Consider the following 13,926-nt stretch of genomic DNA (forward strand, 5'->3'; position numbering starts at 1 on the left):
TAACATTCTCCTTTCCCTTCCTCCCCCACAACAAACACTCTGTGAGGTGAGTGGGGCTGAGAGACTTCAGAGAAGTGTGACTAGCCCAAGGTCACCCAGCAGCTATATGTGGAGGAGCGGGGAAGCGAACCCGGTTCCCCAGATTATGAGTCTGCCGCTCTTAACCACTACACCACACTGGCTCTCAAGCAGGTTTTCCCTTCTGCAACAAACCCCTCCTCATCCACGTAACACCTTCCTTTTGAGTCCCCCCCCCCTTAGTCCTCAAGTGGGTTGGAATGTTAGGAGCTGGCTTTTTTTAAAGAAGGAAATTGAGATTAGCATATTGATCATTGTTCTTTTGTTGGAGCTGACCTTGGAAGGACAACTGTTGCTGCCTGTCCTCCACTTTGCTGCACTGGGGATGCTAAATTGAAGCAAGCCGCTCCAGAGACTCTTGTTAGCTGCTTTTTGTGCAGGTCTGGGGGAAGAAAAAAAAAACCATGCAGATATTTCTGATTCTCAGTACCAGCAGCAGATGGCTCAGTGACCAAAGTACCTGCAAGTCTCCCTTTGTCAGTGCCACGCAGTCTGAGGTTACAAAGCGACTTGTTTGAGCTGTCCTTTTGACTCAAAGCAGTTAATGTATTTACTTGTGTTTGTGTGCTGTTAGTTAGAGCATCGCACTCACACTGTCATCCTTGTTGGAAGGGGAATAAGGGACAGATATCCTCTTTGCGTCACTCAGCATGCAGTATGCTTGGGGGGGGGGGAAGGGGGCGTCATACCCTGGTGGGAATCTAGTTGCATCTCAGGGGAAGTGTCTGTAATAGAACTTGAGGTGGAAAGAGAATGTGTGAAGGTGACCACAGGTTTGCAAGTAGAGAAATATCCAGCCTCAAGTTCCAGAGAGCAGGAGAACGGGATGCAGTGGGGGCTTCAGCCTTGGAAGAGCATCGAGGATGTACAGCAAGTCTGACTGCTTTCTTTTCTTTGAACAGGTTGCCGCTCAGCGCTGAAGAGGAAATAAGAGACTGCTGCTTGTTTGCCTTCCCTACGGGGATCCATGTCGCCTCCTCGTGTCCAGTTCCCAGCGGCCTTCCAGGTATTGAATCTCCCCAAGGCGAGGGAGGGCAGCCTCTGAGCCATTGGCATTCCTGATGCCTCTGCAGAATTATATTCGGGGGTGGGGGCTGAAGCACCGACCCCTAATAAATCTGAACCCTCCCTCTGCAGGCTCTCCAGATACTCTTTTCCTGAATCCAGAATGTGGATGCTCTGCTTCCCCTGTCCCACCTCTCTACGTTAGGCACCTCTGGTTTATGTATCTCGCCACGCAAGCCTTGCCTCGCCCCCTGGCGCTGATCTGGCTGCCCTGCTTGAAGAGGATCCTATTTGGTGGCCTCCATCCTTGTTACCTAAACTGGAGACGTCCCAGTGCCCTGTGTGCTTTGCCTCTGTGGTCCAGCCCTCTGTAGAGGGGAATAGCTTTGCCCAGGAACTGGTGGAGCCCTCCTTGCCAGTGGTCTACTAATGACCAGAATTTCATTCTTCCCTTGTCCTTGCTTTGTGTCCTGCAAGGAAAGAAAGCACCTCCTCCTAGGTTGTAGGGACCCACAACAACAACAACAACAACAACAACAACTTATTATTTATACCCCACCCATCTGGCTGGGTTTCCCCAGCCACTCTGGGTGGCTTCCAACAGAACATTAAAATGCAATAATCTATTAAACATTAAAAGCCTCCTTAAACAGGGCTGCCTTCAGATGTCTTCTAAAAGTCTGGTAGTTGTTTCTTTGACATCTGGTGGGAGGGCGTTCCACAGGGCAGGTGCCACTACCGAGAAGGCCCTCTGCCTGGTTCCCTGTAACTTGGCTTCTTGTAGTGAGGGGACCGCCAGAAGGCCCTTGGCACTGGACCACAGGAACTGCTGCCCTTACTGGGCTGCTTGGGGAACGACGTGGGGTTGGTCCTCTCAGAGAGGCAAGCCCAGTTGACTCCCTCCCTTGCTCTGCTTGTTCTTATTTCTCATGCCCTTTCCCCCTCCCCCCACAGTATGTCCTGGTTTAGCGGCATCCTGGTGCCCAAAGTGGACGAGCGGAAGACTGCTTGGGGGGAGCGCAATGGGCCCAAGCGCCACCGCCCGGCGCTCTGTGGCCCACGCTACATGAGTTGCCTGCAGGACCCGGAGCTGGAGCGCGGAGGCAGCGGGGGGCTGGGCCTGAACTGTTCATGGCAGGAGGACCACTATGGCAAGAAGCCGCCGCCGCCGCCGCCACCTCCGCCGCCTGGCACTGGGGACCTGGGACTCAAAGCCGTGGACCTGGGCTTCGAGGACGGGGATGGAGAGACCAAGGGGCTCTCGGCCAGCGACTGCGGCCGGCGCCTGCTGCAAGTGTTCCGCTCCAAGCGCTTCCGTTCGGCCAAGCTGGAGCGGCTCTACCAGCGCTACTTCTTCCAGATGAACCAGAGTTCGTTGACGGTGCTCATGGGAGTCTTGGTGCTGGCTTGCGGGATCATGCTGCTGTTCCACTGCGTGCCTGGCACACCCCGCGTGCCCTATGCCGCTGCCCTGGCCGTGGCGGCCGCCCTGTTCCTCTCGCTCATGGTCCTCTGCAACCGGACTGGCTTCCACCAGGACTGCATGTGGGCCGTGAGCTACCTGGTCATTGGAGCGCTGTGCGGGGTGCAGGCTCTGGGCACTCTCCTGGTCTCGCCACGCAGTGCCTCCGAGGGCGTCTGGTGGAGCGTCTTCTTCATCTACATCATCTACACCCTCCTGCCTGTCCGCATGCGGGCGGCGGTCCTGGCAGGGGCCTTGCTCTCTGTGCTGCACCTGGTAATCTCCTGGCACCAGAACAGGGCGGACTCCTTCCTTTGGAAGCAGGTAAGGGGGAAGGAGTGAGGGCGGAGGTTAATGAGTCCCTTGGGGACAAAGAAAAGCCTTGGAAGCGGTGAGGAAAGGCACACTTGAAACCGTACACTAATTGGGCAAAGGCCTTGGGTGTGAAACGAAAAGGCTGCCAAGTCGGGGACTCGTATGGTAATTGCTTCAGGCTTTTGTTGGGGCCTGCAGTCAAGTGGCCTGCAGCAAACTTCTCTCGTTGAGCTGCGTGGGAACCATGAATCTTTGGCCCCTTCCTAAGCTGGTAGGAGAAGCTTTGGGTAGTATGGGAGGAGCCTGCCTGTGGCTCCTCCCCATGCTGTGGGATCGGCCCAGTTTCTGGAAGTGGGTGATTGGGATATTTCGTTTCCTGAGTTCCCCAAATAACACGGTAAACTCGGCTTTCGGCGCTAAAGCCTTGTGTGTGAAAACTTCGTTTTGCTGCTGCCATGTATCTGTTTGGTCCTTGCCCGCTTTTCATTGCTTGGTGGTGACAGAGCAATGCCTGGGAATCTTGTTTGGACAGAACTAGCACTGAACATCTTTTTGCCAGCACAGAATCTGATGGCACGTCCACAGGATCCTCTACTTAACACAGGAACGTTCCTTGTGGTGGGATGGTTGAATATTTTTGGCCAGTTTTAAGCTGCCCGCTTGGCCTCCTCAGCATCCTGCCTCTTGTTGCCGCATGACCAGTAGCCCCTTTTTCCATCATGAGTTTGTCTAACCCCCTTTCAAAGCTATCCAGGTTGGTGGCCACAGCCGTGACGGCAAATTCCACAGCTTAAATATCGCTGGGTGAAGAAGGTTTCTGCCTGGTCTGTCCTGAACCTCCCAACATCCATTGGATGACTTCGTGGCTCGAGGACAATGAGAGAAACCCCTGCCCTCTTTCTCCCCACCTAAATAATTTTATATAACTGTCTGGTGGTCTCTTCTTGCCCTTCCCTGGTCTTACTTGCCTTTTTTTTTAATCCCCTAAACCAGGGGTGGCCAACTCCCAAGAGACTGTGATCTACTTACAGAGTTAAAAACTGGCAGTGATCTACCCCCTTTTGGGTCAAAGTTGTTGAGCTTTTTTGGGGAGGAGGAAAGCCCTGTTTTTTGGGGGGATGCAGGGCGAAAAAAATGAGCTTTTTTTAAGGGGAGCCAAAGTTCTTCTTTGGGGGAGCCAGTGATCTAGCCTGCCCTAAGCTGACAAGTCAGGCATGCTGTTCCCTTTTCTCATACAGGAGTTGCTTCAGCTCTTGATAATGTTTCCCTGTTTAGGGAAGTTTTTAATGTTTGATGCTGTGTTGTTTTTTAATATTTGGTTGGAAGCCGCCCAGAGTGGCTGGGGAAACCCAGCCAGATGGGCGGGGTATAAATTATAAATTATATAATATTATAATTTTGGTTGCCCCTTTTCTATGGATGCATTGGGAAACCAGGCATTTGAAAGTGAATTAGAACAATTTGTATGAGAAAGAGTTCTCTGCTGTCCAGCAGTTGCATATTATAAATCAGTGCCATGAAAGACAAAGTCTTACCTGTTTTGTACCTTAGAGAGTGATGCCCTAATTATGGTCTGCACTACGCAGAGAACCATATCTACACATTACTCCTAGACATCTCTACCTGCTGTCATCACTGTATCATTAGCGCTACAGAGTCAGTGCTGTGTAGCATCCAGATTTATGGTGACCTTGTTTTATCGGCCTTCGCTAACTTGGTACCTTCCAGATGTTGTAGATTGCCGTCATCCCTTGCTATTGGTCATGCTGGTTGGGGCTTGTGGGAGCTGTAGTTTTAAAACATCTGGTGGACATGGGGCTGGATAAAGCTGTTTTTATATGCTTACATTGCAAGCCTTGAATTCACTTTCCTGATGCTCTGTTTGCTGCAGAGATGAAGGCAAAGGTGTAATTTAAATGTCCACATTTATTCAGCTGGTGAATGCAGAAGTTCAGCTAACCATAATGTTAATAGTCAGTTCCATCACCTCTTTTTGTGCTTCTGTTTCTTTGGCCCTAGGAAGGAGCAGCATAATTTACCCGTTTCTTTTGTATTTTTATTCTTTTGAAATCCGTCAAATTCAGCGTGTGTAAAACTTACATAATTGCACTGCAATTAGGTTTTTGAACTACTACGTAATACACCTTTTTAAACACGGATCATTAAAATTGTGGTGTTGAACACTACAGTGGAAATGAGGCATAATTCTAAATGTGTGATGTTTGTGTGTGGAGAGGGAGAAAATGGGAGGAAGGGAAAGAGGCCACAAGAGGGTGGCCTACATAGAATAATGATCTGGCAGCTTGCAGACTCCCTCGGTGATTTATATCTGTGCCCCTTTATTGGCATGTTTTTAGAAACGGGTCTTAAAAACACTCAAATCCGCAAGTTCACTGGCTGTTTCTCCCCCACCCACAGCCCCCCCAGATCTCTCCTGTTCTTCTTACATTGTCTGTTAGCCTTGGTTAGCCCAACTTTCTCAGCGTTTCACTTCTGGGAATAACTAGAAGAATATGCATCTGCAAAGTTATCAGATTGATGATCGCTGCCGCTGGCGACGGAGAGGCAAATGTGGTGGTCAGTTTGCAGCTGCTTCTGCTGTTAGTGTAACCCTCACTGCCTGCTTGGGTTTCATCCACGCCTCCATTTGGTTCGTTCCCCTTCCTCCTCGGTTCAGCCTTCCAGTGCTCCTTTCCAAAAAAGGATCAAGGGTATAGCTGCTCACATCAGCCTTTTCTGTTCAGGAGGAAAGAAATAGCTACTTTAAAGCTTTGGGTTGCTGTGGATTTCTGTTGTTGTTTTTTAAAACACACACACACAAACACACACACACACACACACACACACAAATAGCTCCCCTATGATGCTTGGAATTATTGCTGTATCTTCAACTCGTAAACTAAATTAGAGTTAACCCTGAACTATCCAGTGCTGGCAGCAGCAATTGGGGAGTTACCGGTAGCTTGGAGTCAGCGGTCTGGAGGTGTCTATAAGTGGCCCAGTCACTGTCTGCCATAACTTGGTGACATTCTAGTGGGCAATCATTTTTGCTACTTTTCAAAACTCTGGTCAGAATTTATTATTATTATTAATTACATGTCCATACCACCCTTCATACAAAGATCAGAAACCAAAGTTTACAATATAAAAACACAAAAATACAATGCTCCCCCCACAGTTTAAAAGCCCATAGATTGTTTACCGTATTTTCCGGCGTATAAGACGACTGGGCGTATAAGACGACCCCCAACTTTTCCGGTTAAAATATAGAGTTTGAGATATACTTGACCGCAGATTCTCCACCCGGCGTATAAGACGACCCCCGACTTTTGAGAAGATTTTCCTGGATTAAAAAGTAGTCTTATACGCCAGAATATACAGAATATTCGCCTAAAGGTAAAGGGACCCCTGACCCTCAGGTCCAGTCGTGTCCGACTCTGGGGTTGCGGCGCTCATCTTGCTTTATAGGCCAAGGGAGCCGGCGTTTGTCCGCAGACAGCTTCCGGGTCATGTGGCCAGCATGACAAAGCCGCTTCTGGCGAACCAGAGCAGCGCACGGAAACGCTGTTTACCTTCCCGCTGGAGCGGTCCCTATTTATCTACTTGCACTTTGACGTGCTTTCGAACTGCTAGGTGGACAGGAGCTGGGACTGAGCAACGGGAGCTCACCCCGTGGCAGGGATTCGAACCGCCGACCTTCTGATCAGCAAGCCCTAGACTCTGTGGTTTAACCCACAGCGCTAAAAGCCTGGGATAAATGCTTTGACAGTGCCTAAAGATTAATACTAATACATTTCTTATACCACACACATCTGACCGGGTTGGCCCAGCCACTCTGGGTGGATTCCAACAAAAATACAGGAAAAAAACCAACAACAAGGCAGCCAAGGTGCTAGGCAAGCCTCCCTGGGGAGAGCATTTCTCAGGCGAGGGGCCACAGCAGAAAAGGCCTGTTCTTGTGTTGCTGCCCTCCAGACCTCTCACGGAGGAGGCACAGGTGATGATCGCAGGGTCCGGGTCAATTCATATGGGGAGAGGCTGTCCTTGAGGTTTGATTGACCTTGCTGAGATGAGATCAGAGCCATCAGTGGCATTGTGGGAAAGAGCCCGCTGTGGACATTTGTGCTCCAAGACTCTCATCATGCTGACAGCATCCCTAGAACCTACCATCAGTGCCCTGCAGTAATAAGCACACCTTTTACCTGTGAGCGTTCCAGCATTTATAGAGTGGAGGTTTCACCTGCCTCCTCCCACAGCTGACCCCCCCCCCCCAAGCAGATGTGTTTCCAGTTATCATGGCACTATTAGGTGACCAGGGAAGAAGCCTTAGCTTGTGTGTTATTTACATAGAAATTATTTAGACTCCCCCCCCCATGCTATCTCAATGGCTTAGGGCAGATTAATAATAATAATAATAATAATAATAATAATAATAATAATAATAATAATAATAATTTTATTTATACCCCGCCCTTCCCAGCCAAAAACCGGGCTCAGGGCGGCTAACACTAATTAAAATCACAGCAAAAAAAAACAACACAATCTATTTAAAATAACAGATTAAAATACAAATTTAAAAATTCAATATTAAAACTGCTGTCTCATTTTCAAATAACCCACCAATAAAAGAATGAAGCATAAATATCAAATAGAAACCACCCCAAAGGCCAGGTGGAACAGCTCCGTCTTGCAGGCCCTGCGGAAAGATGCCAAATCCCGCAGGGCCCTGGTCTCTTGTGATAAACCGTTCCACCAAATCGGGGCCAATACTGAAAAGGCCCTGGCTCTGGTTGAGGCCAACCTAGCATCTTTGTTGCTCGGGACCTCCAAAAGATTATTATTTGAGGACCTTAAGGTAGACGTCGGCCGTAGACCAAGGTACGAGGGTCCTAAGCCGCATAGGGCTTTAAAGGTCAAAACCAGCACCTTAAACCTGACCCTGTACTCCACCGGGAGCCAGTGCAGCTGGTAAAGCACTGGATGAATGTGGTCCCGTGGCAAAGACCCGGTGAGGAGCCTCGCCGCGGCATTCTGCACCCGCTGGAGTTTCTGGGTCAGCTTTAGGGGCAGCCCCGCGTAGAGCGAGTTACAATAGTCAAGTCTGGAGGTGACCGTCGCATGGATCACTGTGGCCAGATCAGGGCGAGAGAGGTAGGGGGCCAACTGCTTAACACGGCGGAGATGGAAGAATGCCACCTTTGCTGTGGCTGCAACCTGTGCCTCCATGGAAAGAGAGGCGTCAAAGGTTACACCCAAACTCTTGACAGAAGGCGCTGGCACTAGTTGGGCCCCCGCAAGAGATGGGATTACAGATTGGTGTTGCCTATTGACTGCAATAGAGTGAGAACGAATTCACCCAAGCTGCCCAGGAAGCTTACAAGGATACCGAGTACCTGTCACTGTGACAAACGTTGCATGAGCTACAAAGAAAGTCCAGAGTGACCAAGGAACTGCAGGTGCAGTGTGTGTGTGTGTGCGTGCGCATGCATGCTTGCAGTCAAAAGTGCCACTGATTTAACAAGGCAGCAGATTTTAAATTTATATTTCATATTGTATATTAATGCAGCGTCTTACCAAAAAATGCAGGTAGGAAGTGCAATAGATGGTAGGAGCGTGCAAAGGCTTTGCATGCAGAAGGTTCCAGGTTTAATCTTTGGCATCTCCATTTTCCATGGAAAAATGCTGCCACTCTGAGTAGGCATTATTGGGCTCAATGTATAAATAGTCTTTCCTGTTATTATAAGGCAGCTTTCTGTGTTTCTTATGTTTGTAAAAGAGGAGTCATTGTCTCTCCCGTCCACATAACCATGTGCGCACACTCAAGGAAATGCCTCTTCTAAAATAGAGCTTGCTTTGTTATCTACCGAAAAAATGCATCTTGCTTCAGAAACATTGTTTTCTCCCCTTAATGCCACTGTTTGCAAACGTGCACGCAGACATAATTGATCACACAAACTTAATTAATAGGTTAATCAAATAAGAGTTTCAGTTGATGAATCAGTTGAAATGTCTCTAATTGGGGTTGTCGCCCTGAGAATAGACGTCGGCCGTAGACCAAGTCTAACAATTTCTTTTTCTAGCCAGACATCCACCTACTCGGTATGGCAGCAATTGCACAAAGGTTTCAAGCTGAGGTCTTTCCCAACCCTGTCACCCAATCTTAGGCCTTCCCCATTCCAAGACCAGCTAGAGATCTGTTAACTGGAAGAGCTGGGGGTGGCCTGTGGAGCTAATAATTATTATCATTATCATTATCATCATCCACCCATCTGACTGGGTTGATCAAGCCACTCTGGGAAGTTTCTAGAAAAACATAAAATACACAATAAAACACACTCCCATCCAGGCCCTGCCCAGGCCTGCTTGGCTTCAACATGGCGGCTGCATCATGTGCCCATGGACGATGCCCTCGACTTTTCTGAATAAATCTGTGCCTCTGTCTGCTTGTTTGCCCATTCCCTCCCAATCCCTTTCTCCATCATGTCAGCTGGACTGTAAGCTGGTGGGGAGAGGCTAGGGTGTTTTCTTAATATTAATATTTGTGCAGTACCTAGAAAACATTAAAATTAAATGATATCAAGTTAAAGAGCTGAAGTGAGATTTCAGCTGGCAAACTTTTGGCCTGGATCTCACCCTTTAATCCACGGCACCATATCAGTTCTCTGCAGCACCTTAGCTCAGCGGCAGGTGAGTCCGGGAGGCAGGGCAGGCCCAATATGTGTCATTGCCTGAGGCAAAAGACAAGACTGTGCCTCCCTGTTGCGTATAACAAACCAAGCAGACTGTTAGATTAATCTTCCTTTGATTATGGCAACAGAAGAGTGGGCTCAGCTTAGGCAGGCCAGGCTATGTGGCACCCACAGCTCTCCTGCAACAGAGTGGAAAGGCCAAGGGGGTGTTGGTGCTGCCTATTTTACCTCCCCCAGCGGCAGCCACCTGTCAGGTGTGAGGCAGGTGAACACCTGGCTCCGCCAAAAGGGGATTAGCAGGTATTGCTGGTCAGCTGATCAACGGTGCCTGCAAAGCACTGGACAAGATGGTGCTCTGAAATGGGCTTCTAGGAACTGACAGTCAGCCCAATGGTCTAATATCTAAAAGCTGCTTTCAAAGTGCTGCACAAGCACTGCCTGTGAGGGCTGTAAGAGTTTGGCCCAGTGGTCAGATTCGGCTCCCTAGCCCTGCCTTAAACCTTAGGGAACTGTGTTTTGCTTGTTTCGCTTCCCAGCCTCTGTCTCCCGGAGGCACAATATTGGGACCCCTTTTGTATCCTGGCAGCAATGATAGCCATGTTCAAATATATAAAAGGATGTCATATAGAGGAGGGTGAAAGGTTGTTTTCTGCTGCTCCAGAGAAGCTGACACGGGGCAATGGATTCAAACTACAAGAAAGAAGATTCCACCTAAACACTAGGAAGAACTTCCTGACAGCGAGAGCTGTCCGACAGTGGAATTTGCTGCCGAGGAGTGTGGTGGAGTCTCCTTCTTTGGAGGTCTTTAAGCGGAGGCTTGATAGCCATCTGTCAGGAATGCTTTGATGGTGTTTCCTGCTTGGCAGGGGGTTGGACTGGATGGCCCTTGTGGTCTCTTCCAACTCTAGGATTCAATGGAGGTCGAGACTCCATTATGGGCCAAGAGGGTCTCCTTGGCTTGCAGAAAGCTCCCAATTCATTCTTCAGGGAAGGGAGCAGAGGGGCAACAGCCCCTCAGGTGGAGGGAAGGTGGTCCACCTCACAAACGTCAGGAACTAGAGTTGAAGATGAACGGGTTTTTTAGTAGGTCTAGGTTACCTGCTGAAAGCTTGCTGGGAAAGAAAACTGCTTGTAGCAGGTAGCTTCTTTCCCTGCTCCAGTAGGCTATGCGTTTAACTTGGCTCCCTCTCTTGCTTGCAGCTTGGAGCCAACATTTTGATCTTCCTGTGTACCAACGTCATTGGCATCTGCACCCACTACCCGGCTGAGGTGTCGCAGCGCCAGGCCTTTCAAGAGACCCGGGGCTACATTCAGGCGCGGCTACACCTGCAGCGTGAAAACCGCCAGCAGGTGAGGAGCCATTGTGGGGCCAGGGTTGGGCTGCAGCCTTGAGAGCGGGAGTTGCGGTGGGCAGGGCTGCCAGTTAAAGGGCCAGCTTTGCCGTTCAGTTCCTGATCTTGTTTGGCTGGCATTAGGCTGCCTGGGGACGAGAGGACGCCAGAATTTTGAGAGTCTGGCAATGTTGGGGGGGGGGATTGTGAATTGGGACAGAAGGAATGTTAAGGTTGGAAGAGAAGGATGAAGGGAGGATTATCTGTAACAAGGCTGAAACTGGTGCCTACAACTTTGGTGCGTTGTGTCAACATGCTTGTCCTGAGGGGAGTATTTATGGGGCTTTTTCTCTGGGGCGGTGGGCAGGAGCGGCTCTTGCTATCCGTGCTGCCCCAGCATGTTGCCATGGAGATGAAGGAGGACATCAACACCAAGAAGGAGGACATGATGTTCCACAAGATCTACATCCAGAAACATGACAATGTCAGGTACCAAGCTATTGAGAAACGGGGTGTGTGTTTGTATGCATGCAACCATGCCTGGGATTGACCGAGGCCTAGGAGCGGCAAGGACGTCAGTGAAGCAAAGGCCGTTCTACTGTAAACATGGAAAACTTAAAAACTGCAGGGCACTTGCTTTTCGACAAGACGTGAGCGGGTGGGTCGCTGGATGTGCGAGGAGAGAAAATATTGGCTGGGTTCTGGGTTTCTAGGTAAGAAAGAGACCCCCCCCCCCAGACTGCTTGAAGGTTCCTCTGCTCATTTCCTGTCTCTTCTCACCCCAACAGCATTCTGTTCGCTGACATTGAGGGTTTCACTAGCCTGGCGTCCCAGTGCACAGCGCAGGAACTGGTCATGACACTGAACGAGCTTTTTGCCCGTTTTGACAAGCTGGCTGCGGTAAGTGGGATCGGCCAGTGGAAGAGCTGACCTGTGTGGGGAGGGCGATCTGCCTGTGCTCACTGGAGGAATATGGCCCAGACGGGGTTCTTGCAAATGTCTGCATGTTTTAAGCATGCACACCCCCTTGAGCTTTGTGCTTATTACAGGTGTGCCTGTAGCAAACACAGTTGCCGTGTTAAGAAATCTCCATAAATGTGCAGCTCTGGCACCACCTCCTTCCCTATGTTGGTGGACAAAGCAAGACCCTTTAGGGCACATCCCACAGAACTCTGTTTATTCTTATAAGTTTACTTCCCCTATAGAAGTACAGTTTGTGGCTGCTGGAGGGTCTCTTTGTGGAGCAGAGGTATTGAACTGAGTTGAGATCATAACATACAACAATACAAACCACCAAATAAAAGACTTCCTTTATCCTGTATCTGGCCTCCTTATTTACTTCTTATAAACTGTTTCCTTTATGAATAATTATTAAGATTTTTCTAATTATAACTTAAATATCCACACTGTTATGCTCACTGTATGTTATGTTCACATTTAATGAGGGTGGGTTTGTGTATTGGGAGTGGGGTGGGGGGGTTTGTGTTATGTTGTAAATAAAATTCCAATAAAATTTTAAAATTCAAAATGAACTGAGGCGAGATGTGCTTGGAAGGGGCATGTTGTGAGTTTGCGGTGGTGGTTTTTCTGACTTCCTCCTCCTCCCTTTGGCAGGAGAATCATTGCCTCCGCATCAAGATCCTGGGGGACTGCTACTACTGTGTCTCTGGACTTCCAGAACCACGGGCGGACCATGCCCATTGCTGCGTGGAGATGGGCGTTGACATGATCGAGGCCATTTCGTGAGTGTGAGAGGGGAAAGCAGTTTGGTCTGCAAGGGCTGCATGCGTTCCTTGGGATAGTCAGTGCCTCGCCATATGCATGTAACGTGTTCCTTGTGACAGTTTCCAGAGAGGGAACCTTTTTAGCCTGTCACAGCAATCTTTGGGGCACTTTTTAAAGACGAATACATTGGTTACGGCATAAACTTTCATCAGCTAGGATGAAAATTGTGCGTGTGTTTGCTGTTTCGTATTGCACAATGGCCTAGTTTGGATGTACGGTAAACTGTGGTTTGTCGTGATGGGAACAAGCACCAGCTAGCTTCCTAGGGTGTTTGTGCTCTCCCCACCTCTAGTGTGGACAGGATGATGGACTGGAATGTTCAGATTAATGGCAGTTTATCAGTACAGTGGTGCCCCGCTAGACGAAAAATAATTCGTTCTGCGAGTATTTTCGTCTAGCGGGTTTTTCGTCTAGCGAAGCGGCAATGTAAACCGCGGCTTTCGCTAGACGAAAAGAAAAAAGAAAAAAAATTCGTCTTGCGAGGCAGCCCCATAGACTTTTTCGTCTTGCGGGGCAGCCTCCCGCTAGACGAATGCCTTCGTCTAGCGAGTTTTTCGTCTAGCGAGGCATTCGTCTGGCGGGGCACCACTGTATATCCAAATCATAAACTCTGGTTAATCTGAACAGTGGTTTATTTGAAGTAAGCCCACTTCATAACCCATGATTTAGAGTTGGTTTATTTCAAATAAACTCTAGTTAAAATTAATTGCCAAGTTTGGATGGAATGTCAAGCTTGTTAATAACTTTTGGATGGAATGTCAAGCTGGTTAATAACAAGCTTGCAAAATCTTCCACTCACCCCCTCATGGCCACTCTGGAGGAGGAATGGAGATTGTGTCACCTTCACAGGTGCAGCCTGTTCCCATCATGATAAGCCTTGTTTTATCAGGATATCTGAATCAGCTTACAGTGTGTGAGATACACCAGCCATGGCTGTGGCAGTTTGCGCCTATGCTTGACGCACAACATACAGGTGGCAACATCCTTCTTTATCGCAGGTCACAGTACAGAAAGCCAAATTCGTTACTTCTCCATTTATACAGATCACTGAATGGTTTAAAAAACCTTAGTATCTTTCTCACACTTGCAGCATTCAGTTGGATCCTGACTTGATAATAGCTTATTTGAGATAGCATCACCAGGGCTATGAAGCAGAACTATCTAATCTCAGTTCCTAGAAATGCAAAATTGTGGAACTGAATAAATCATACTTGCTGGGGAAACTTCTGTTGTTCTCCCATAATGTTCTTAGTGTTGGTTT

The 13,926-nt window shown here is 48.8% G+C and overlaps 1 protein-coding gene across 1 annotated transcript in view; it reads left to right on the forward strand.

Moving 5' to 3' along the window:
- Positions 1-960: 960 nt before the first annotated feature.
- Positions 961-13,926, forward strand: part of ADCY6 (adenylate cyclase 6) — a 48,066-nt gene continuing 35,100 nt past the window's right edge. Inside the window, exons 1-6 of the mRNA XM_033138114.1 lie at positions 961-1,084; positions 2,038-2,869; positions 10,750-10,899; positions 11,248-11,369; positions 11,669-11,780; positions 12,495-12,622. Of these exons, the coding sequence (XP_032994005.1) occupies positions 2,039-2,869; positions 10,750-10,899; positions 11,248-11,369; positions 11,669-11,780; positions 12,495-12,622 (1,343 nt within the window). The 5' untranslated portion in view covers positions 961-1,084; position 2,038. The remainder of the gene's footprint in view (positions 1,085-2,037; positions 2,870-10,749; positions 10,900-11,247; positions 11,370-11,668; positions 11,781-12,494; positions 12,623-13,926) is intronic.

This window comes from Lacerta agilis, chromosome 2, assembly GCF_009819535.1.
Source record: "Lacerta agilis isolate rLacAgi1 chromosome 2, rLacAgi1.pri, whole genome shotgun sequence".
NCBI lineage: Eukaryota > Metazoa > Chordata > Lepidosauria > Squamata > Lacertidae > Lacerta > Lacerta agilis.